Here is a 26,168-nt window from a genome sequence, read left to right on the forward strand (position 1 = left end):
TATCTATCTATCTATATATCTATCTATCTATCTATATTTTTTTCCTGGTCATTTTTTGTCAGTTTTTTGGTCACTTTATTGTCTTTTTTGTTAGTGTAGTGCTCTATTTTCAGTTTTTGGGTTTGTTTTTATTCTCATTTTTTGATTATTTTTTTGACATACTGTATTCTTTTGGTTCGTGGTCACTTTTCGTTTATTTTTGGTCAAATTATTTTCTTACTTTGTTTTTGTTAGTTTAGTGCTTTTTTAAGGTCTTTTTTGGGATGTTTCTTTTTGTATTTTGCTTGTTGCCTGATTATGTTTGTCCGATTTTGGGGTCCTTTTTTCTTTGTTTTTAAGACCATTTTTACGTTTCTGCCCGTTTCTTGTCATATTTTGGTCATTTCCTGGTCAAATTCATCAATAAAACTGAAGTCCCTATAAAAATTCATATCGACCAATCACAAAAGAAAAAAAGGGTTTCGAAGGGAACCGGCTCTCAGTTGGTCGGCAGCCGGCTCCTGTCGTTCATAAGTAAGAGTCAGTAAGAAGTGAGCGGCGGGAGTCGGCTCATTTATCCGTTTCTTTCTCGAACGACACACCACTAGGAGATAGCGTTGGACTCAGCCGGGATTCGAACCGGTCCGTCTCAGCGTCCTGGCGGCGAAAGGTGTCCTCTAACGCCCGCGGGATGCTCGCAGTTGGGACTCGAACCTCCAACGAGCGAGACGTTCTGGACGCGTAGCATAATTTTCTTTGAGTGCAAGACGGAGAAAAGGTTGTCGTGTCACCCGGCGAAGATTCTCCTTCCCGGCTTGAGGACCATGGAGACCTCCCTGAGCATCGGTCATGCTCTCCGGTAGGAGCCGGGTTCTTTTATGTATAATACTCATTTATTTTGACCTCAAGAGAAAAACATGTCATTTTTGTGTGTGAAAATGGGATTTCTGGTAGGGGATATACAGATGTTTTTTTGAGAGGGGGGGGGGGGGGTCGTCTGCGGCTTTATGCAGATGCATGTCTGAGGACGCATCCTTACTCGTCCTAGACGACACTTGAAATGCCATGTATGGAAACGACGTGTTAATCTTAAACAGTCAATGTGATGCACATGTGCAAGACACGCCAATGTTTGTAGGGGCGATGGAGTCATTTGGGGCTGCACATGTCTCTGATCTCGTTGAAATGAATTAAAACGCCTCGCAGGAGAAATGCAGGTCATGCTTCCTTCCCCCCTGTTGCTGAATTGTTAAGGAGCGCAAGAGGCACATAAAAATCATGTTTATGTGAGTGAACTCAATTGTGTTTGTGTTTTAATGGATGCTTTTGCTGCTTTCTCCCTTGCAGCAGTGCGAAGGCCTATCATTAACAGATTCCTCAACAAGGATGTCTGTCAAAATACACAAGACAGAGGGTCAGTCGATGCCTGCAGGGGGATTCTCTATCTCTGGTCTTCGTACGGGTGCTTGAACTCTTTGTAAATGCTTCAATTTTAATGTTGTGTTTTCGAGTTTTGAAAAGCGCTTGAATTAGGGTGAAGTGTTTGTAAATGCATGATATTATTGACACGTTTCACAACAAGTCTGGTTAAAAATGACGCTGACTCGGCTCTCCGGTGGCTTTGCTTTGCCATTGCATTTCTTCTTCCATCGTGATTTACAGCAGCTGGCATTAGTTTGTATGGTGTTGTCCTATGAAGCGTCAGCTCCTCCTGAGTGTTGCGCCCAAGAGGACAGATGCTGCACCTAAACAGGGCGCTATAAAATGTGTATAAAGTGAGAAGGTTACCTATCAATTATGGACATTTATCATGAGCTATGCAAAAAATTGAAATTATATTGTATATATTAAGGCATAGAGCTTCCTGCAACTGAAAATTTAGGCTACATATTACCACTTTTTTACCCAACATATATGGGAAAAGATTTGTCTCAAAAACAAATATATATTATATATATACAGTGGGGCCTCGCTACTTTGCAGTTCCACGTTCGCGGGTTCAGAGCTTTGCGGGTCTTAAAAATAAATAAAATAAAAATAAAATAATAATTAAAAAAATATATTTTTATTTTTTATTTTCAAGCATTTTTGAAGGGGCGTCGCTACTTCGCGGATTTTTATTTTTCGCGGGGGGTTTTGTTCCCTTTTAACCGTGATAACCGAGGGATTACTGTATATATATATATATATATATATATATATATATATATATATATATATATATACACTTACATTTGACATGTCTTCATATATGCCAAAAGCAAGATTAAAAATCACATCTGTAAATCGCAGATCTATTTGAGAATCGGCAAACTACATGATTCACACTGTATTTCTTCTTTTAGTGGTACTGGATAAACTGAAAACCTAGCTTTGAAAGTCCTTAAAAAGTACTTGAATTTACAATGAAAAATGTGTACAAACCCTGTTATTTGCTTCAAGTGGGCGATACTGGGATTTTTGAAAATACAGCGTAGTATAAAACAATATCGACACTGATACTTTTTGCTAAGAAATAAGGTCATTGATAATTTAACCCTCCCCCTTGAATTAGATAAGATTTTGGATAAACACAGCATAAAGACATAAGGCACTATATGTTTCATTTTTTTGATTAAATATCTACATTGCAGAGTATAAAAAGAAGAGAGAGTCAAACATTATACCTTCCATTGCACAATATTTTGAAATCAATTCAGTGGTGTAAACAACATATCAATTGTCTCTCACTGGCTTTGTTGCCAGAGTGAAAACGGTTTTACAGGTTTTTGTTCAGGAACAGTAACATGTTTATTCAACCCCGTTGTGCTGGACCGGGCACCTGCATACTTGAAAAGTGTAACTTGTTTCTGGTTGATGTGGAGGAAACCAGCACACCGGTCGAAATGTGGTTGAGATGTTCACCTTTAATTATTTAATCAACCAAAAAAAAAACACTTTACATTTTTGGCAAATAATGGCCTTTGAAGAAAAGTATAGCCTTAAGTTAAAAACTCAACAAAATAAAATGTGTGAACATGGCTTTACAGCACGAAATTAAGAACAGAAATCCCACACACAGCATGGTAAACTAGTATTTTACATAAAGAACGAGTGCAAACACCCTAACCTTAATACACCAAAGTAAATATTGACATGAAATTGGTGCCACAGGCAGACAAAGACTAAATTAGGGGTCTTGACAATGAACAAAAAAACCCAAAGAACTGTTGAACAACAGACAGTGAAAGTGCACCCCCTAGTGGCACTTTTACTACCTGCCCTATTGCCCCCACTTTAGCCCACAAATGAAACATGGCATTTTATAATTTTTGAAGTTGGGAAAAATAAGTCCATACTTTGCTTCCTGATTGTCATATTTAGCTCTTGATAGGCTGGTCGCTTAGATTGGCCCCTCCTATGCCTGGCAGGCAGGATGCAGCAGCAGGCCAGGTACGAAGAAAAACTCAAGTGTACCTGTCAGTAAACATTGAGAGTGGCGAGAACGCTGTGTGAGAGAAAGAAGGGCTGCCCTATATACATAGAAAAGCGGTGCTTTGAGGACATTGGTTGAGGAATGATGTATCAATCCCAGGACAATAGTATTGATTTGATCCAAGTACTTGCTTAGTATCGATAATATCGATATTTGGATCTATCCCGCCGCCCCTTCAGCCAATGCCTCCATTGGGAATCTCTGTCGCTGGCCGTGTCCTTTTTTGCAGTGTCTGCAAGACGCCCTCTTGAAAGAAATGACTGTTGTTGTCTTTACCTAATGAGACGTTACACCTTTCCAAAGATGGTTTCTTTGATTTATTGCAGCCTTTCATGTTGATCTCTTTAACACATGCTTCTGTGTTTTTTTTCTCCTCTTGTCCCACGTTGTTCACCCATCTGCCCCGCAATGAGCCACTCCCTCGTAAGACACTTTGTAGTAATAACATGATGTTGACCCCGGCCAAGGTGATAGTACTCACTCCAGAATTGGAGGGAGGGGTGGACGATGCTGGGAATTTTGGTATTGATCCAGTCCAAGTAAAAACGGGTAGTGTCTGTCGATACAAAACCTATACAGTAATCCCTCGGTTATTGCAGTTAATGGGGACCAAACCCCCCGCGAAAAGTGAAAATCCGCAAAGTAGTGACGCCCCTTCAAAAATGCTTAAAAAAATAAAATACAAAAAAAAAATAAAAAAAAATAAATAAATATAATTATTATCTTTTTTTAATTATTATTTTATTTTATTATTATTATTTTTTAGACCCGGTTAATGGGGACCAAAACCACCCACAAAAAGTGAAAATCCGCGAAGTAGTGACGCCCCTTCAAAAAGGCTTAAAAAAATATATATATATTATTTTATTTTAGTATTATTATTTCTCAGACCCGCGAAGCTCTGAACCCGCGAACGTGGAACCGCGAAGTAGCGAGGTCCCACTGTATTGATACTTGGAAACATCATGACCCTTCCTGTCTTGAGTTGGGTGAGTTAATAATGACACTAAACACACCACAACATGTCCAGACACTGAAATTATTTTTGATGATTAAATAAAAATACTAATATCGGTCTGTCTATCTATCTATCTATCTATCTATCCACACATAAAAGCATCCATCCTTTATCTGCACTGCTTATCCTCAGGGTCGCGGGCTTCCTGGAGCCCATCCCAGCCATCTTCCGGCAGTGGGCAGGGGACACCCTGAACTGGTTGCCAGCCTGGGCACACAGAAAGTGACAGCTCATTCACACCTAGGGACAATTTGTTTGGAATAAACCTGAAATGCATGTTTTTGGAATGTGGGAGAAAACTGGAGTGCCCGGATGAAACACACCCAAGCACGGGGAGAACATGCAAACTCCACACAGGAGGTTCGGTCTCATGACCTCAGAACTGTTCCGCACACACGCTTACCACTGCGTTGCCGTGCTGCCCCCATAAGAGCATCCATAGATAGCTAATCTTCCATTATGAAAAAAATCCATCCAAAGAGAAATAAATACCTATTTGCTGTTAGCTTGTTAGTACTATTAATAATTCTATTGTTTGGTGAAGAAGTATACACCAATTTTAGGATCTTGGGTTTCACCATTGCCCTGTGCCACGAGGCAAGAGATATGTGTGCCTCACTCCAACTCTGCAGATGCTCAGCACAGTAATACGCTACTCACTAATTTTATTGATAATATACATAACATAGTGTGGAAATTCAGCGATTTTGAAAAACGAAAATCCCTCAATTTTTAAGTTAAACGAGAAAAACATTAAGGCTGTGTTTCCATTATGACAGGAATAAACATTTTGGTTAGAAACCCCCAAAAACGTAAAAGGCTTGGTTGGAAATTGAAAACAAAATACCGAAAAAAATACATTAAAGACTCATTTTGCACTGAAGTGCTAATCAAGATGCAGTATAAAAAGATAAGAAACTGAGAGTCATAATACTAGATTCTAATTAAATATTTACTGTTCATTAAATTCTCCTGAAACAACAACAAAATGCATTCAAGAGATTTTAAGAAACAGTGTGTATTATTTGACTGCTAGATGTTGCAGTATGGTGTTGTCCAACCAAAAACGAGTGCTAAAAAGCACAAGAAAGAATACAACCTATAGTGAGTTAAACTGACCAAACCGCACCATTTTTTTTCAAATTTTTGTTTACCCAACCTTTGGCGAGGTTTTTGGCTCCCCTTAGCAGACAGATGGCGGACAATTATGTAAGCTCCCTCTAAGTGAAGTTCATGTTAGGCAATATAAATGAAAATATTGATAACCTACGAGTATTTTGAAACAAATGCATGTTTATATGATGGTTCGTGTATTTTTGCTTTTTTTAAAAATCAATATATTTTTTAATGAATTCATTTTTGTACCCCGTTATTTCTGTGTTACTATGCTGCTGCTGTGTTACTGCTACATTACAGCAACTGTTAAATAAATTACGTTTTTTACTATTAGGTACAAAGATCAAAACGAGATGAAAAGTAGTCGTTGAATCAAGAGGTAATGCCGTCTTAAAGGGAGAGTATATTATGAAGCGCCTAAGACTTAAACATTGGTACCCGTTGCCTCCCTGCTTGACGTTCAGCATTAGGGGTTGGAATTGGGGGGTTTGGTCACCTAATGACTCCCAACACCTCAGTTGGGTTGAGCGAGGGGGCTGGGAATCCCCTCCTCTGTATCAATCTCCCAAAAAGAGTCAGAAATGACTCTAGCCACCTCCAACTAGGGGGATATGGCTGTGGTATATATATATATATATATATATATATATATATATATATATATATATACCATTAGGTGGCACTAAATAATACACACTGTCCCTTCAAATAAGTCTAACCAGACCACAAGTGATACATAAGAAGTAAAACTCTTCAAAGATCTAACATGAGAATACTGTGAGTAAAGTAGCTGGCTATAATGATCCAATGAGTCTGCCCTCATTGTGCTTCTTACATATACGTTTGTCATTTTGGTGTTTTTTTGTACAGTAGGTGTAAGTGAATTTCCCCAAGGGTACCAATACATTACCGTAAATTTAAATCCAAAATGGGGAGTATTCAGTGACTTGATGATGATCATGGTGGTACGTAGTCTGCGCAATACAACAATCAGGTTGCACTTGCATCATAGCCTGAGTACCATAATATTAACAGTCAATTAAATTCTTGACGTAGATATCACAGCGCCACCTGCCAATTAACTTCGGGGACGAATGGACTGATTGTCTGCACACAAAGTACGTGTTTACGTACTAAAGGAGCATCATTGCGGTAATTTAGATCAGTTGTATTTACATGTAAGCAGTAGTCAAAGTCTTGCTAGCAGCTACCTAAAGACTTGCACTTTTCTCAGCTCAACCTTTATAAAAACAAAGCGGGACAACCTCCAAATCTGGACTACACGCATGTTTGTGTCGAGGTGTTACAGAGCAAAGTCAAACTGTATCAGAATAATCCCCTCCGACGTTTGAGCCACATTCCTTTCTTTATTACTCTTTCAACCTTGGCTTAGGGGGATCCAGGTGGATAGCCATCTCTATTTGTTATAACCGTATGAGACGTGTCAAATGTGCGAAGGTGAGTATCAAGGCCAAAGAAATGAAAATTGGAACCGGACAGTAATGAAACCCTGATTTGTGATGCTCATTGACTTACGGAGCAAAATTTTGAAAACGGTGGAGTTATGACTCACAACGATTCAAAAACACCATACCTGGTTTGTGTTGATTTTGTAATACTGTATGTAGATTTTGGCACCATCTAGTGAAGGGGTCGGGATCCTTTTTGAGCCATGAAAGCAAAAATATTTTAATATTTAATATTGGGGGGTGGTGGTGTGAGGGTCAAACAGAGTTGCCGGATACAACCGAATATTTGATCTTACATTACACATAGTCCAGTGTTTTTCCGAATTGCTCAGTCCACAATTGAATGGATTTGGGAGTACAGTCCATAGACATGCCCGATTAAAGTCGCCGTCGACGATAAAGCTCCGTTGGGGTGTGCAAGCTGCTGTTTAATGATAGCAGCGGGCAGGAGATTTAGCGCTATGCTAACGTTAGCATCCGGTCAAACTGTTAGCGGTGGAAAGTATACAGCAAACCAAAGACCACAGTTAACTCTCCCGGTACATAGAAGGGTCTGCACGATACTGCTAGAAACCCCATATCGAGTGAGCAGTGTGTGTCAATGGTTCCGCTATTATTGTAGCGCGTAGTCTCCAACCCCTGTTTTTACCGGAGTCTTCGTCTCGTTCGAGCCGGTGATGTAATGCGGCGGCGGGAAAGCCAAGACTCCGTGATGGCAAAAAAAAAACGTCCTCCAATTCCGGACGTTGTTGGTGGCGATCCGCAGCTCAATTCACTCATTGTGGACGATGGATCTGGCGTTGGTTGAACATGCTTGGGAGCGCTGGTCTGTGTGGTCGCCTTCTTAGCTCAGCCCTTGCTCCGTCGTTGTTATTGTCGGCAGGCGGGCAAATCTTCCAGGGAGATCCGGTGGTCTCTGTATATCCATCGGGATGTAGTGGATATTATTGTAAATGCGAAGGGAGTCGAAGGGAAAATAAGAGGGATCAGGGGACACTGAAAAACAAAAGACGAACTGAAGCCCGAGCCGCAGCGTCTGCACAGAGCTTTGCCTTTCATTGTTTAATATCTTGTGCATCCATTCAATATGGTTAGTGTAAAGTGTAGAGTGGAGGCCAGCCGTTTCTTGTGAATGTAAAGGGGAATAAGAAAGCTTGATATGGTTGAAAAAATTGTTGGATCGCTTTTTTTCGGCCACTTTCTACCACGGAGGAGGAAGCTGCCTAACCCTTGTAATTCATCTTCCAAAACTAAGTTAAACTTGATTTTATTTATCTTTATGGAGCAAATTATTTTATGAAATTTTTAATTTTTTACTACAAAACAATACAGGGGACTTATACAAGCCTTAAACATACTTATATAAACCTTAAACAAACATTCCATACAAGATATAGCACTGAAGCAACTTCCTACCGCTCACCCTATTGCATTTAATAAAATTACTAAATTTTGTGCAGGCTTGGGGAGTAACGGAATACATGGAACGGCAAAAATGATGGCAAGCTGTTTGGATTTATTTTCATTTTGTTTCTGTCGCATTTTGTGTTAGTTTTGCCGCAGATCAAAGAGATCAAAGCCAGGAGAGAAAGCTTACCACGTGTTGTGAGTCATCATTTTATTCATATTTAGTTTCTTTTGTCTTTTATTAGCATATTTGGTATTGGAGTAATCCAAAAGTAATTGAAAGTAATCAAGTTAAAGTAACCCTACCCAACCCTGCTGACCAGTTATAGCAATTCGATTGCCAGGTTTCTTGGTCGAAGGAAAAGTGGTGTAGCTGCTTTCCAAAATTGTTGTATTCTATTACTTAACTGCTAGAAGTCAGTAGTAAAACACACTCTATTCTTATAAAGAGCCCTCTTGTAATGGCCAAATATACTTTGTTCTTTATAAATGTCATATTGATTCAAAAGTAGTAAAACACCCTGCACCTTTATATATTACTCTTTATTAATAACTAAATATACTTTTCTCTTTAAAAATGTGGCGTTGATTTAAATAATTAACAAAAACTCACGTTCCATCAATTAAACTTTCAAAAATACTCTAAAGGGACACTGTGTAATATTTAAACCTCTAAATGTCGCTGTTTTGTGTTGTGCAACACAACATAAGGAAAATTACAAACTATGGTGACTCACAGTTAACAAACCATACTGTTTTTTTTTTTTGCCACTTTTTTGTCAAGTTTTTTTGTTAGTTTGAGATCCCCTTAGCAGCAATCATGTCGGCTCCCTCTCTGGGAACCTCATCTAATATAAAATGAAAACAAATTTCTTTACCTAGTAGTATTTGTTATTGGTCCTTTGAGCCAGATTTAGATATGCCTTAGGTTTCCAGAGGCTGATATAAATAATATATGATAGTTTATGTATTTTGTAACTTATTATTCAAATCCATATTGTTTTTTTGTTGATGAATGGAGGTTTTTTTTTACCACTAAAAGGCACTACATAATGCATAATGTCCCTTTAAGGACAAATTTGTCCCAATGGTGTTTTATACAATACACTGTAGTTTGACCGCTACCTTCCAGTCACAGCTGGCCAAACAACGAAATGTCGCTGAGTCTTGTGATTTAACGTCACTCTGCCGATAATTTCAGATTGGTTCTTGCAAGATTTCCCTGTCCCTTTTGATACCTTCTCGCTCCTGTCACACAAGCCAGGACTTACTCAAGCTAGCCTTTCTTTTGAAGGACTCTGGGTAAATCGGCAAATAATCTAGCATGGCTCAGGTGGTTGTTTACTAAGCTGGAGGTTGTTGGTTCTGACTAGTGCTGAATTTCTATGGATGGTTTTCTACTCACGTGATCTACACCCAGAGAAGTTGCGACTATGTTGGATGGGTATGTGTATGTTTACATTGTAGTTTCATTCGACAAACTTTCCAGGCTCGGTTACGATGATAAATGTTAACAAATTGTCATATCCTGTATTTTTTGCACTTTCATGTTTTTCTCGTCTTTCTGTGGAATTATGCTGTTCGATGTCCGAAATATATGATTTCATCAAGTGTACAAGGCAGATGGTTTGCCTGTTCAGTCAAAAGTAAGAAGCTAGTTCAATAGGAGTTTAAGGCTGTATTATCACAAGAACAAAATAAGCATTTTTGTTTTAGATTTGGTGTTGAAATATTCAAAGAAAAGTACCAATAGTTGTTAGTTAGCCCCAGGAAGACACCATGTGCTGTTGATATAGCTGGCAATTGGTAGGAAAAACAGATGTCTGGCGACAAGTTACCTGTGTACCCAAAAGACAGTCAACATGAAATACGACCACGTGGTCTCCATTATTCAATCTAAAAATACTTTGTGTTCTTGATCACTTAAAGTTTACGAAATGTTCAGAACAGACTTGCATACGGATACGATTTGGGTGGTTAGGTTCGTTCTACTAACCCTTGATAATCATGTTTCTTGTCGACAATCACTTACTTATCTCACCCTGAAAGGTAACTATAGCAGGGAGACGAAAAAAAACCCCGATTCCCTACACCAGGCCTGCCCGAAGTCTGGCCCAGGGGGCCAGTAAAGGCCCATGATCCCATTTTTACAGGCCCGCAGCCTCTGTCATGAAATTAATAATCTGTTGACCGCAGTATAAAAGTAATTTGTACACACAAAAAAAATCACCTTTGGCCCCCCCTGCCTATGGCTTTCTGCTGGAATTTTAGCCTACCCCATTTTTGACATGGTGTCTGTAAATAAGAAAAGGAAAGATGACTGTAAGGGGGAACCGCTTCCAGGACAAAGGGAAATTGGAGTATGTTTTCACCGAAAAAAGGAGAGTAGGCTATAATGGTTGTTTTTTTCCCCATGCATCGTGGTGGTATAATTTTGTACAGCTAGGTCCCTGTAAGCGTCAGTGCCGCTGAGTGTTTTCCTGTTTAATCCGAAACAACGGCATCTGCCTAATTTTCCAGGAGACTGTGGCTGTTTTCAAAGAATATCATATCAAGTGGCAGTGCCAGACGAAGTATGCTGACGACAAAAAGCTAATTGGAAACGAACGCTGTAATAGGGTGAAGCATGAGACCCTCCAATTCAAATGAAAATGCTATGAGGTCGCCATGGTGATCGGCAAGCACTGCGAACCTTTCACGTAGGGTTGATTTTTTTAAAGATTGTTTGAAGAAATACAGGCTTAATAGTTGGCCCTCACACATTTTCAGCTTACCAAATCTGGCTCGCTTTCTGAAAAGTTTGGAAACCACTGCCTTACACCTTATACTTGCATTTGAACCTCCAATAAGATAACAGTGGAGACCCAAGATTACATCAAACCGCGTCTATTAGACCCATCCAGTATGGCCGACTATCTTCATACGGGTGTGCGCGTGATATCACACGAAAACGATCTATTGAGCAAGTTACAAAACCTCACTCGCTCTTGATGCAATTCTCACTCGTTGGCAGTGTGAATAGATATGCCCATGTGATTGACAAGTATCTCAGACCTGAAAATTGTTAATGGCGGGTTTCATGGTCTGCTCAGCTGGTGTCCTCTATACGGGTAAGATTGTTGGTTGTCATTCGCTTTTGCAGATGATAGTCCTCGGGCAACCTGAAGATATTTCCACTTTCTTCACCAGGGCTACATTCATGCTGAGTAGAAGAGAGCGTGTCTTGCTGGGAAATCTTTCAGGGGAAATCCACTTTGAGCTATACTGACTGTATTTACGCTTTGATGTTGGCAAGGTGGTCACATGTGATTTCGTTTAAGTTTCTAAGGTTTTGTATGACTTCAAAGCATAGCGTTCCAGAGAATGTCAAGGTTTAAATGATTACCATGGGCTACTATTCTTATTACTTGTCGCACACAGTAGCTCCGGTGTAATAACTTTGGATTTAGACTGTTGAGCAGCAAATATGCAGACAAAAGTGATGTGTCTTCTGCTTTTCAAGAAGATGTTCTTTCGTCTTTGCTTTGGCAATAGTCTGATTGGGATCAGAAGTGGATTTTTTTTTTAGCAATCTGTATTGTTTACATGCCTAGAGGCAAACGATTACCCCGCCCACATGGCGTTTGCAAGTATTCTGATTGATTACAAAGGCAAATCTGAAGTGACGGCATCTGCGCATTAACTTATGACTTTAAATGAAGGCTATTTTAGTGCTACCAAATACTGTGAATCTTCTGCAGTTTCATAAGCTAGTTTATGTTTTTTTATTGTTTAAGTACCACTTTCAACTCGGCGCTCTTAAATACTAACACATTTGTTTTCAAGGTGTGCTGTAGATGGGGTTCCAGGAGAATAGACGTACACTATATATGGGTGGATACTACTGTTGCATCCACTATATATATGAAAAGTAGCATGGTCCCTGTTGGGTAGATAATAAAACAGAAATATCCGGAAGAAATCAACAAATACTTTTTTATCGAGTAAGCTGTAGTATACGTGTACCATTTGTCTCTACTCCAAGTCCCACAGTGCTTTGCGGCATTCTACACTAACCTCTTATAAAGTAGCTTAGCTACACACATTTTACGTGGGGTACTTAAAACATCAAAATCCTCCCAAGCAAAGCACCAGTCCCTGCAACTTTGTTGATGACAATGTCATTGTCTATAGACATTAGAATTTCCGTTTCAGTGTACAGCAGCATGAAGACAGTAAACTTAGCTGAGTTTTCAAACGTTTTAAAGCAGAGAAGCTCGGCTCACATGCAACTTGAGTACAGGAAAGGCTCAACAGGAACGTATATGGCAGCCCAATGACATGGTAGGCATCTACGAGGAGGGTATACTGTGAGATAACCTGCTTTTTCTTCTTTTTCATTTTTTTAACTTCTTTTTCCCCCAAGCTTTTTTTCTCTTGTCTTTTAGAGCATTTCCCCTCATTTTCTTATTTTTTCTCTGCTTTTTCTTTTCTCGTTTTACTTGTATTATTTTGATTCTTCTAGCCTTTTAGTTATTTTTATCTTTTTCTCTCTTTATTGTCTCTTCTTATTTCTCTTTATTTTTTCTCCTTCTGTTGTTTCCTTTTTCATTGATTTTTTTCCTTATTCGTCCCCCAAAAGTAATTATGTGCATAATGTTGCGTAATATTTTTTTATATATGGATAAAAGCAGCAAAAAAAATCTGAAGAGAGGCTTTTGGGAGTTAAAAGGGCCGTTTCTTTTTAGTGAGCTGAGCCGAAAGAGCCGCTTTTCAAAAAAGAGACTGAATTCCCATCACTATTTGAGTGAGAGGAGCTACTGGGTAAACACAGTTATCTGTTAAATTCTGCAAACACTTGGCACAACACACAACTGAGTGAAATGAATGATAACAGTCCTTGTTTTCACTTGTTTCTCTTTCTTTTCCTGGCTTTCTCGGCTCCAACTAGCACCTTTCTGCCTTTCCATCGTACATGACTCATACCTTTCGCGCTGTTCTGTGTTAATTTAACTGATACAGAAAGGAAGAGTGGTGAGTTGCCAAACCAACTCGGAATTTGAAAGGAGAGAGTTCCTCCAGATGGTATATTTCACCTCATCTGCTACATTGTCGGGGTTGCGCTGAATGTGGCCAAATAGCTGACTAGAGAATCAATGTATGGGTAAGGTTAGATAGTGCAAGTGACAAATACAAGTTCAAAAACATTTTTTCATCTCGCTATCCCAACCTTGTTTTTGACAAGACCTTCGAGAAATCTCCCGTTCGTACCGATTAGTCGCTCTGGCATTGACGCTCACTGCACAATCAGTGTAGTCCATTATACAAGTATAAAGAGCATACTCTCTACTCTATGTTTCAAGATGTCAAACCAAAAGACTCCGTTTTGACTGTGTGTCTCTAAAAAATCCTTAATATGAAAGCTCATTAAAAAATATGTTTACTGTTGAGCCACTTTATGATGAAAACCCACATCAAAACTAATAACAGCCCGAAACGATAGCCAAGCACACAGAGCAATTTGATTGGGTGAGCAGTAGGGGTGGGCGGAGCTATGCTCACAGTACACTTCTCTGCCCAGCGGCGTCTGCACCGAAAGTACTGTAAATACATCTGTATCTTTGTTTGCAGTAGTTTGTTATTTTTATACAAAAAACTTTGCTTGCACCTTGTTTTTACACCATTATTTATGAAAAGTATAAGGTCAAAATGAGCGTTAACGAAATTGCGGAGGAGAGACAAGTTTTAAGTGGTATAAGTGTCGATAAAAACTCATTGTTGGGATTTGATATAATGAAATTGTGTTAAAAATGTCGGAAAAAATTGTCAGAACGTCATATTGTCAGATATAACCAAATTGTGAATATGCTTAAGTGCTGTTAAAATTGTCTGTTCAAACCTCACATTGTTTATTTGCTGTTAATAGTGTCAATAAAATTGGTCAAACCCTAGAAAAATTGTTGATAAGGGACGGTGACTGTGGCATTATTATTATTTCATTTGTGTTATTAAATCATTTTACGTCACACAGTGAAATCAAATTCGCTGAAAAAAATGGATTTTGTCTGTAGAGCGAATTTGGCGGTTTTGCTGAAATGTGTCTTAAAATATATGCTATGGCTCCTTGGGTCACAAACCCAACCCCTGGTTTAGCCAATCAGAATGCAGAACACAATACACAATGAAAAGCCTTGAAGTAGCAGAACTGCTAAAAAGTAAACCACGATATGGGAATGTGCATAACACCTTAGGAGTTCAACTGAGAAGCAAACATCCAGACAGAAATGACATGTGTTACGCTGATCGAGAAGGAGACGTTCCCTCATTTAAGCATTGTAAACTTTGTCTGGTTAGCGTGTGTACGCTCACAACAGCGGCAGCTGCGTCAACACAAGCGGTCTATGCTTTCTCACCTGTGCACAGTGAGCAGGAGAACACGTCCCTGCTGCTGTTTTACGCATCATTTGCAGTAAGGGAGCTTAGTCGACATCACCGACAAGAGACCTTTCCAACCTTTCCAATTAAAACGCGACACCGGTGTCCAAAGAGAGTGAAGACGCGCTGACGCTGAGCTGTATTTTGACGAAAGCAGAAGTGTGTTTGTGTTGGCCCATTGTGTTTCGTCTATTCATCCGGAAAAATACACAAAGGGGTTAGAGGTCACTGATGTTGAACAACAGAACCTGACTCACATTCCCTTTTTGTAGTTTAGTGCTGTGGTCATTACCTGACGGGCCGCGGACTGGTACCGGGCCTTACAGAAAGAAAGAAAAAAGTAGCCTTTTTTGTGCTTAAACTGTATTTTTTAATCCATCCATCCATTATCTGTACCCCACCACTTATCCTCAGTAAGGTCATGGGGGTGTTGGAGCCCATCCCAGCTATTTTCAGGCAGTGGGCAGGGGACTCCCTGAACTGGTTGCCAGCCAGTCCAGGACACACAGAGCCAGACAACTCACTCGCTCATTTACACCTTTGGACCAATTAACTTGAGATGCATATCTTTGGAAGGTAGGAGAAAACCGGAGGAAACCCACAGGGAGAAGATGCAAACTCTGCACAGGAAGGCTGGTAGTTGGATTTGAGCCCATGACCTCAGAACTGTTCCGTGGACACGCTAAACACTCATCTGCCGTTCTGCCCGTATTTTAACATGCATACACATATTTATCGTTCATCCTAAAATAAACTCAAAGTCTGGGTATACATTATAATAAGGTATATTACTGTAATTGAGAAAAAAATGATCAGTTGAGAAATATCTCCCAAACAATGTTGTACAACGTGGTACCATGAGTGAAAATAGTGTGAAGATAAAGACTAATGCCTTACCTTTGTCATCTAGATCCCCAGTGGTCTAGTGATTAAACAGTGGGTTTGGGATTATCGTGATTAATATTATCATTATTGTTATTGTTATTATTACAAATTTTATTACTGGGCGGGGCCGCGAAAACATAGTCAGACATCAAACTTGTTTTGTGGTACAGAAAATGTTGCCGACCACTGGTTTGTTGATCCCTTAACCGCTAGGGTCGTAGGAGCACCACCTGCTATGGTGCGTCTTGGGCAAGCGCAACCTGGCGGTCGCTCCAGGCCATTTTTACGGTAGGGGTTTTGCTCCCTCACTTGAAGTAGACAGTACTGGTTTCCATGAGTACCTGTAGCAGGAAAAGCACCTTCATCATCTGGTTGCCTTTGTTTTCCAGGGTAGAACATCATCCCGCTCTGCAGAGATGACGGGCAATGGTGTTTGTGTGACAATACTGATACAAGATTTTAAACAACTGGGAAAAACTACATGTCAAATACTCTTAAACTTCCCATTATAGAACACAAAAAATGTATTCAAAATGTCTGATAACTTGATTTAGTGTCATGGTTTAGAAAGCAAACTCCAACTGAAGAGTCTTTACATTTGTACATACATTTGTACGGCCGTTTTCACGGGATTAGGGGAACTGGTTGGGGCGCATGATTGTGTTGGAATTCTCCCACTGGTGCAAAACACCACATTGCTTGTGTTTTCAGTGAGGAAATTGACTTTTAAAATGACCAAAAGCTCCAGATAGTTTAATGAGTCAGATGTATCGCCCTTAAAGGAATATTTTAACTATTTTTATAGATGTATTAAGGCAAAAATGTCACTATTGTTGATTAATTGGATTCTTTCACTATGTAAAAAAAACAAAACAAAACACATTTTTCTATCCATCCATTATCTGCACTGCTTATCCTCAGTAGGGTCGCAGGGGTGCTGTACACCATCCCAAATATTTCCGGGCAGTGGGCAGGGGACACCCTGAACCAGTTGCCAGCCAGTCACAGGCCACACAGAGACTGACAAGTCACTCAGTCCCACTTAGGGACGAGTTGGACCGGCCAATTAACCTTACATGCATGTTTTTGGGATGTGGGAGGAAACCGGAGTGCCCTGAGAAAAACCACGCAAGCACGAGGAGAACATGCAAACTCCACACAGGAAGGTTCGATCTCATGACCTCAGAACTGTGCCGCACACCGGCTAACCACTGCGCTGGCTTGCCGCCCCGTATGTCTATTTGGTGGCAAAAAAAATTGGGGTTTAGATAATAAGCAATCACAGCACACTGTTTTTCTAGTTCCCACAAGTTAAGCACTGTTTTTTCATGGTATCAATAGTCTGTAAACAACTGCATTTATAAAAATCATGTTAGTCTCATTTTTTGGGGGGTTGTTTGATCCTGTGACAGATTCTCTAAGCAAAAAAAGAAAATCTTTGTAGTTTTGTGTTTTTCAATGTGCTTTTTAGCACTTATCTTTTATTCTACTGTACAATACAGTCACATTTAGAGGTTCAAATATTACTTACTGTCCTTTTAAGATAAGGAACATGTCAGGATGTGATTACCCCGATCCTTTTTAAGAACTGGTTGGATATCGTACTCTGTCGGGTCATTATCACTATCTCCCTGTTTTCCAGTTCAATCTTGGTTGACACCACTTCTTGAGGTTTGTTTTTTTGTTAGTAGTTCAGACAGTTTTATTGTTGTTTTCGACCATTTCTTTGTTTGTTACTTTGTTCCCGTGTTTTGCTCTTAAGCGTCATCCTCTTTTATGCATCCCAGCCTCTGCTCATGCTTTCCCACATTCATGTCCCGAAAGCGTAACAAATAATGCTTAAATTAAAAGCGGACTATTTCTTGCGGCACGCCAGACAAGGTCTCACGGCATAATAGTGTGTCGAGTGCCGCAGTCTCAAATGTAAGATAGCGAGAAGAAAGCGGCGTGAACGTTTTGGGATGGGTTGCAAGGCTTCCCGTTTGGCCCGGCGGACTTGAATGTTAAACTCCGTCTTGATTTGCATTCGTGTGATGCGAGCTGCACAGAGGAAGCTCGCTTGCGTCGTGCAGCTCATGTTTTAACCAACGTGTAAAATCCCGCCGTGTCGCCTCCAATCCATCGGTCCATGCAAAACAAAACACATGTTCCCGTAATCGCCTCGCTGTTCATATCTGCGCTTTTCATATCGCTCTCCATCCTCCCTTTTGATGCGGCTCCCGGTTTATCTGATTCCCCTTGCTGGCGTTCCCTCAGGCCGCCAATGTGGAATTTGATGCACTTCCATGTTTTTCTACCTGTATCACTGCTTAGATCAGGGGTGGCAAACTACACCCCGCAACGCTTTTTCATCCAGCCCGCCAAACAAAAATGGTCAAAATATAATGATTTTATACAATGGTAAATAAAGTCTACTAAAAATTATTGTGCCATCTATGTCCCCATTGTCCTTGTGTGTGTCTACTACAAAAATGCTATGACAGAAGTACTATAGGATTACAACAAAACTAAATATCAAATTTTGTACTTAGAAAGAGGGACCTAATACATTATTTTGCTTTCATTCGGAAAAGAAAAAATACGATAGAACTACAAAAATACAAGTACAGTAGTACTATAACACAGTATACTGTGTTATAGAAGAAATACTACAAAAATACTACTACAGTAATATTACAAAAATACTGAAGAAATACTACCAAAGTACTGCTATGGAAATACTACACAAATACTAAATAAATCCTCCATATTACTGTGGAAATACTTAAAAAATACTTCCACAGAAATACTATGAAAATACCGCTAAAGTGATAGTATAATACAAAAATACCACTAAAGAAATTACATCAGTATTCAAAAATTTTAAAAAAAAAAGTGTCCAAGTGGCCATATTTTTAGTTAGTTGCCCAGCCTGGGCTTAGATTTACCAGTGTAGGGCCACATTACTAAAAAATGTAAGCAGTTGCAGCTACAAGTTACTCCATTTAAAAAGTAATTGCATTACCTCCCCAGATTACTGACACAAAAAAAATGAACGAATTAAAAAAGATCGTATATACATTACTCATATTGAAGCTGAGCCCTTAAAACTGCTTAAAAACAACCACAAAAGTAAAGAATTAGAAGAAACGTGTACACCAACCTGTTAAAGCTGTGGTGCCATCAATATAAAACCGAGCTAAACAACCAAAGAAGGACCATGACCATCGGGGTATGTGTAATTGAAGCTTTAAGTTTTTCTCCGTATGGTGAAAACTGGAAAAGTACATTACAATGCATTGAGTACACAAAAATAAAGTACATAATCTTTACATCCGTCCAAACCATTACAAGATATATCATTAACACTTCATATAAACACTTTTTGAAACCTACGGCATAGCCTTGCCAATCCTTCAACATGGATGGAGATAGATTACATATGCTTGATTGGTCAGCCATTGTGTAAGAATACGTATTGCAATCAAATCGCACAACAGGAAGTGATGCAGGACACCAAGAAGTTGTATTATTTTGCTATGTTTTTTTTTTAACTTAAAGCTCAAATAAACACAAACTAGCTATTTAGAACACTTCTTAATGAACTTACATCTATTTTAACTCTTGTATTACATTTTAACACAGTAACTTATTTATTAAAGAAAACATTTGCTGTAAGGGCAACACAGTAACACTGAACCCTTCATATTTCTTGGCTTGTGCAATCTTCAGAGCTTGCAAACTAACACAACAGAGAAAATCCATATCCATTTTGTTTTTTGTCATCAAACCACTCCTCCCTTTCTGGGTAATGTTCAAGATGTTTTCCTTTATCTCCAGGCATGATGTATTGTAAAAATTATTTTACAGGTAAAAAGATCATAAATTCTTCTTACATTTTCCTCATTGATTTAGTTCTTCCTGTATAAGCTAGCCTTCACACATGCTGTCTACTTTTCGCAACTGGTGACACACAACCAAATAAGCGCTCACGAACTGACCCACGGATTTGAGTATTTTATTTTAGAGTTTCTTACTACCACTTGAATATAAGTATATTCACCAGGTAGGTAGAATATCAGTAGGGAGAAATTACTCTGTGCTTGATATGGCACCACTGCAATTGTATTCAGTTGTATTTTGCAAGTACAGTAGATATAATTGAAATCACTGTTGTGTTGCTGCCGGATTAAGGGTTGAGTAGTAATTGTTGAGCGAAGGAAGAACCGTTGGAGTTCCCAAGATGTTCTAATTTATGATTTTCTTATTAGAAGTAGCAGAGTAACGCACGATTTTTTAACTACAGTTGGGTTACAAAATTGTGTTTATAACACATTCCAGTAATCGTTACAGAGAAAAGTAATTGTGTTCCAGGAACGCGTTTCTCTGTTACGCGTTACTCCCAACACTGACATCTGCGCACCAGATGCAGTAACAATTTTCACTTTTCAACCTCAGGAGTGTTTGTTGGACTCTGCTATGGTTTTTGTTCCTCCTTTTGTATCACAGCAGGAGCTTTCTGCAGTTTGTGATGTCCATTTGGTCCGCCTTGTTTTTCTTTCTCCCTTTGACTTTTTGCTGACCCGCTGGGGTTAAGAAGATTGGTTTAACTTGGTGCGTAACGGTTGTTTCACCGCGTTTGTTGTTTTACAACCATGTGCTCTTCAAGGACAAATAGCGTTTCCATGGTCCCAGGATGTCCGCAATTAGAGCGTTTGTGTGTTTGTCTTTTAAGCTATCGTTCATTAAAAGTTTTTTAAATTAGTCTCTTTTGTTATGATAGATAGACTAACTATTATGGGTTTCAAATAATGATATCGTAATTTTTGTTGTTGTTGCTGTCGTCGTGTGCGTTGGATTGTAGGAAAGAAGGAAAGACAACCCTAAAAGAAAATCTACTTTTGTTGGAAGAATGTTTGCCTCATAATACAGAGACTATGTGTAGTAGTAGGTGCCTCTTAGTGAGTAAAAAAACTACATTCATAAAAAAAGAAAAGAAAATGTATTTAAATAGCAGGCAAAAATAAAAAAGGTTAAGAAATTTACATTGATTTTACATCCATCTTGCTACTAAAGGTACTTAAAAACCTCAAAATGGCGTAGGTTCTATATTTAAGATTTCAGGTGCACTAAACAATACAGCTGTCAAATAATGCACACTGTACCTTTAAGTATAGTATTTTTGTTACTAGTTATTTTTCATGCTGTATTTGGAGCCGCAAGCACTAAAGAAAATGGATGGTAAGATGAGAAAAAAAAATAATACTTCTGATGATATTAATAATAATACTTCTAAGAGTTTTCTTACCCACAGAAGCCAAACAACTTTATGAATCTATTCTTTTTTCAATAATGTGTCTTTATTTTTTGCAGTTTTAACAACTATATCGTTTTTTGTAGTTATCTCTTTATTTCATTTTGATTTGGTGTGTTAGTTATTATTTTTTTTATCCTTTTTTTAAGCTTAGTTAATTTTATTTTATAATCCCCAAAAGTTGATATTTGGCGTTTTTTTAAAATCCTTTGAATTTCCAGATTTTTTTTTATCATTAAAACGGAAGGAAAGAGTAATTTTCACAAATTCACAAATGTATTTTCTTTCTCTGAATATTATTTCGTTTAATGTGTTGTAAAATCCTCGAAACTAAATCATTCCGTTACAAGAAGGGGAAAAATTCTGTAATTCCAATTAATTAAATTTTCAGAGATTTCTAGTGAGTATTGTTATACTGTAATCCCTCGCTACCAGGTGGCTTATCTTTCACAGTTTCTTTACTTCATTCGTACTGTGCTTTATGTTCTGCATTCCGACTATAACAACGCCACACATTCACAAAAAGACAGGAACTGTTCTCCTGCAGACAGACAGTTAACCCCAAAATATTACCTTTTCAGACTATCAGTGGTTGGAAGTCATTTCAGCACCATTTGGCAACCCTCCAGAATAATATTTTGACCAAATGGCTAAATCTGTCTCTGCAGGGAGTTTAGTGCTTTACTGTGAAAAGTGCAGACATGGTGGAGCCTTTTACTCTCTATCTATTGGGATTGCACAAGAATAACTATCTTTGTCTGTGATCTGATTCCGAGTTGGTCCGTGGAGTGCGTGTGACTCTGCAAAGAGGGATCTGGGCTGTCGATAAAAGGTCAGGCATGTTGTTTAGTTTTCACATGTACGAGACAAGTGCAAACACAAGAAATTCTAGCCCAGGTCCAGAACAAACCTACTCCAAGTATTTCATCTATGTGCTTACTTCAAACTATTATTTAAAACTGAAACTACACCACTACACTGTTCCAGCCTGCCTCGCCTCGCCTTTGTTGGTTTTCCATTGTGAAAAGTACCTGTATCTTAGTACCTGGTACCACAATTTTTCGGAGCACCTCTGTCGAAGTTCCAAAACACAACCCCAGAACTTAAAACATGACGTCAGTCACTGCCAACCACTACAGACGCCCTTTTTTGTCCGGGTACTACCTGATCCAAAAAACAATTTGTTCAAGTTATGGCTGCCCATAAATCTACCCCGTGGTCAGTTGGAGAGGTGCAGTGGATGCAGTGGGGGATCGATGGAACAAAATTGAAGTGATTCAAACAGCTGCATAGTTGAAGAGAAATAGGGTAAGCTAACGTAGCAGGCCAATGTTTGTCCGTGTGTTGTATGGTTAACAACAATGGACAAAAAAACAAATAGCTAAGTATTAATGTGTGAGTCTTGAAGACCCTCTTTGAATGTTTGCCAGATGTTTCATTTATATTTTTAAAGCGCATGGGTTGCGACGGAGTGTTAACTATTTTCCATGGCCATTAAATATGGTCTAATTCACTTAAAATCTGTCCTTTCATTAAAAAAAAAAATTACAGTACAGACGCTGCCCTACATCCGAACGGTCCTGGACTATCGTTCGTAAGTTGAATTTGTTTGTAAGTTGCTTCAGTGCTATATTTTGCACGTTTAAGGTTTATATAAGCATGTTTAAGGCTTTTCTTTCTCCTTTTGACTTTTTGCTGACCCGCTGGGGTTAAGAAGATTGGTTTAACTTGGTGCGTAACGGTTGTTTCATCGCGTTTGTTGTTTTAGTTGTTGATAAAAAAAAGATAAACATTCCATAAAATAATATGCTCTATAAAGATAAATAAAGTTTAGTTTTACTTACTTTTGGAAGAGTTAGGCGACTTCCTCCTCCACCGCATCAAGCTTTCTTATTCCACTTTCATTTCCAAAGAAACAGCTCGCTTCCTGAGACTTCACACCAACCATATTGAAAGCACTGGAGATTCAGTACAGTATGTTTACACACAAACTAGGAAGAGGATGCCTGATTTCTTCTTCCGGGTGGATGCTGGGTGACCTCTCATAGCGCCACGTGGCGGAAAGAAGCACTACAGTACTGTCCTCTACTCGGAAAAAGGTGCACACAATACAAAATCTAACATACAGCCATGTCCGGATATTTTTCGACATCCCGAAAAGAATGTTTGTACCTACCGTTTTGCATAAGTCGAATGGTTATAAGTAGGGGAGCGTCTGTATGTGATTGTTTATTACAGGATAACATTTTCTCGTGTACCATGACAATATAGCAGGGTTTTTCAACCTTTTTCAAGCCAAGGCACCATTTCATTTTGGTTGAAATAATATCGAGGCACACCGTCTGTTGAAAATGTTTAAAAATCCATTCCTGGCATTAGGTTTTTTTAAGCTTAAATTCTAAGGTCACCTAAAATTTGGGTTTAAAGTTTTTCTTCATTTTATTTTGGTTCATGATTTTACCTCGAAAAATCAAAACAAGGTTTGTACAAATAAATATAACCTGACCTTACTCAAACAATGACCCAAAAAACACCCCTTCCCCTTTAAATAAGGGAAAAGGACCCAACAACTTCCCCAAAACTTCTCAAAACCCCAAAAAATGGGCGAAAAACTACAAAAAAAAAAAAACAAAAAACAAAAAGGAACTTCAAAAACGACCAAAACCACTTTCATCCCGATTTTGGTCCTGTGGGCTGTGTGTTTGAGGCCCCTGCCTTAAAAGTTTGCTGCCATTTTGCCCTGAAAGATGTGATGCTGGCAGAAGCGACCTTTGGTCAGCTTCGATTCCGATTGTCGGACTGAATAAGTCACGTAATGACTTCTGGGACTGGCGAGCAGACAGCAGGACGCTTGTTTCAGGTCCTGATTTGTCAGCATTGTTAAGTGAAAGCATTTTGGCAGGAGAAAAAGCTTTCGACTATTTGGGGATGTCAAGTCTTTTAGTCTTTGATGATAATGAGAAAAAATGTGAACGTCAGACAATATTCCATTTGTGTCTTGTCAAGCATGCTTCGAATGAAGGTAATTTAGTTTATTCGATTGTGGGAAATGTGATTTAATGCACTCCAGCTAATTTGTTATGTAATCTTGACATCAATTACTCGGTTATAACGGTAGCATCGAACCCTCCGCTAAGCAATGACTTTGGTGCTTTCTATTTTAGCACTTCACACACACAACAGCATTTGTCTGGATCCATTTTAATAAAACCTCTCACATTTCACTCCCTCTTTGTAAATTAACTGGCTGTTAATTAATTCCGAGAGGTAATTTTAGACTCCTTCCATCACGCTTTACCTTGAGGCACAAAAGCTTTGCACAGCTTTAGTTTTCTAAAGGAGAAAGATGATTCATTTTTATAGTCCGTCTTAGTTGGAATTGAATTGCAAACTAAAACCAAGTTTGAGGATATTTAAAACAATTTCATGTTTAGGAAATGTTACCTGACATCTGAAGTTGTTAATTTTTTGGGGGGGGATATCCTTCATGATTGATTGTAGATTGAAACATTGCATAACAGTTGTCAATTTGAGACTCTTTGTGATTAAGAGCTATACAAATAAAAATGACTTGACTTGACTAGATCTTTCTTCACAAATCGGTATTCAGTACTAGTCATACTAAACAAGATAGCAAATACTCGGACCGCTAGCGAATGCAGTTGCTATTCTCTCATCCGAATCTTTTCTCCTTTAAAGGATCTTCTTTTAAGCACTGTAGCAGAATTTCCGGCTCTTGATGCAACGCCTGAATTCGGGGACGCACAAAGTCACCCCCCGCTGACCACTGACTCGACACCTCAGGACAGCACATGGCCGACAAAACAAGGTCCGTTGACAAAAGGTTGTTTTTAGATGTGCGCTCCGGACGCTTGTTGAGTAGAGATCCTGTTTCCTTTTCATTAGGTGAGGGTGTGTCTGGGAGCGTGAATCTTCAAAACCCTGCAGTTAAACCCCATGGAGGTCAAAAGCCATCTGATTACATCCATGGGTTTGGTGAGCGCTCCGGGTGAGTTATCGACTTGAGAAGAGTCTCACAGACCAGACAGACTGTGACGTAAACGTACTCACCTGCATGTCGCAGCAAGCCTTAAATGCCCCGGAGGAATTTTCAGTTTTTTTAAAACACTCCGTCTGAGTGAAAACAAAAGCAAAATCTGCATGTGCGAAGCTCTTTTGTTCCTATACTGAGCCTGCAGGTGTCGGATAAGCTTATCACAACACTTGATAGGCATTGTCTGTTTGACTCGGCATAGACTCAATCAATAAGCCTCCGCTGTGAAAACGTGTAAATAAACACCCTGCCTGGACATAATACATTTGTTTTCAGAATCAAAAGAAAGCTGGCACAAATGTTTCCGATTTTCTCAAGCCTGTTGGTGTGAACTTCTCCCGCAGATGTTCAAGTGTGCCACGACGGCAAGCTTCAGGCTGAGCGGGTTGCGGCCTTGCAAGAGAGGAAGCAAGCCCTGGAGGCTTTGCTCACCACTCGCGTCGAGGAGCTCAAACTCATCTGTTTTCAAGAAGCTGTGAGTACTGTGTTCCCCATATCATTGTGAGCCCCTGGTAGTGTTGTGGCAAATCCTCAAAAGCATTTGCACTTGCATATATAGAAATAGATTTGCATACATGTCTACATTAACTTACAATACATTACTTGCTTGTGGGAAAAGGTCGGGGTGACCTCGGTTGAAGATACCGTTACCAGACGATTAGAGTTTACCTTGAAGATACCGTTGCCAGACGGCGTGCAAGGAACGGTCACGTACTCATACGGCGTACACGGGACTGGTCACGTACTCATACGTGATACAGGACCGCCTTTTGGGGTGTACTCAATCGAAGCCTAATCGTCACTACCAGCTTTAAATACATTGTCATGTTCCTAGCTCTGTGAGATCTTTATTGACGCATCAATAAAGTGACAATCTCCCTCCGTAACGAGACTGGCTCCTGTCTATTTCTTTTATCCACTTATGAGAAGACTTTCTCTCGATTATCGGACCTCCAATTTCTACAACATTTGGCGCCGCAACGTGGATTGGCACTAATTAAGTAAAAAAGAAAAGGGAAAAGACTTCTCAGTGGAACGGTCTCGAATGAGCGGTTGAG

At 39.3% G+C, this 26,168-nt stretch overlaps 1 protein-coding gene across 1 annotated transcript in view; it reads left to right on the forward strand.

The window, feature by feature from the left end:
* Nucleotides 1-607: 607 nt before the first annotated feature.
* The window catches only part of ccdc120b (coiled-coil domain containing 120b), a 51,966-nt gene continuing 26,405 nt past the window's right edge, over nt 608-26,168 (forward strand). The window contains exons 1-4 of the mRNA XM_088338511.1: nt 608-838; nt 24,756-24,885; nt 24,963-25,065; nt 25,455-25,585. Of these exons, the coding sequence (XP_088194637.1) occupies nt 25,014-25,065; nt 25,455-25,585 (183 nt within the window). The 5' untranslated portion in view covers nt 608-838; nt 24,756-24,885; nt 24,963-25,013. The remainder of the gene's footprint in view (nt 839-24,755; nt 24,886-24,962; nt 25,066-25,454; nt 25,586-26,168) is intronic.

This window comes from Urocampus carinirostris, chromosome 6 (genome assembly GCF_059441175.1).
Source record: "Urocampus carinirostris isolate Australia breed hairy pipefish chromosome 6, RoL_Ucar_1.0, whole genome shotgun sequence".
Classification (NCBI taxonomy): Eukaryota; Metazoa; Chordata; class Actinopteri; order Syngnathiformes; family Syngnathidae; genus Urocampus; species Urocampus carinirostris.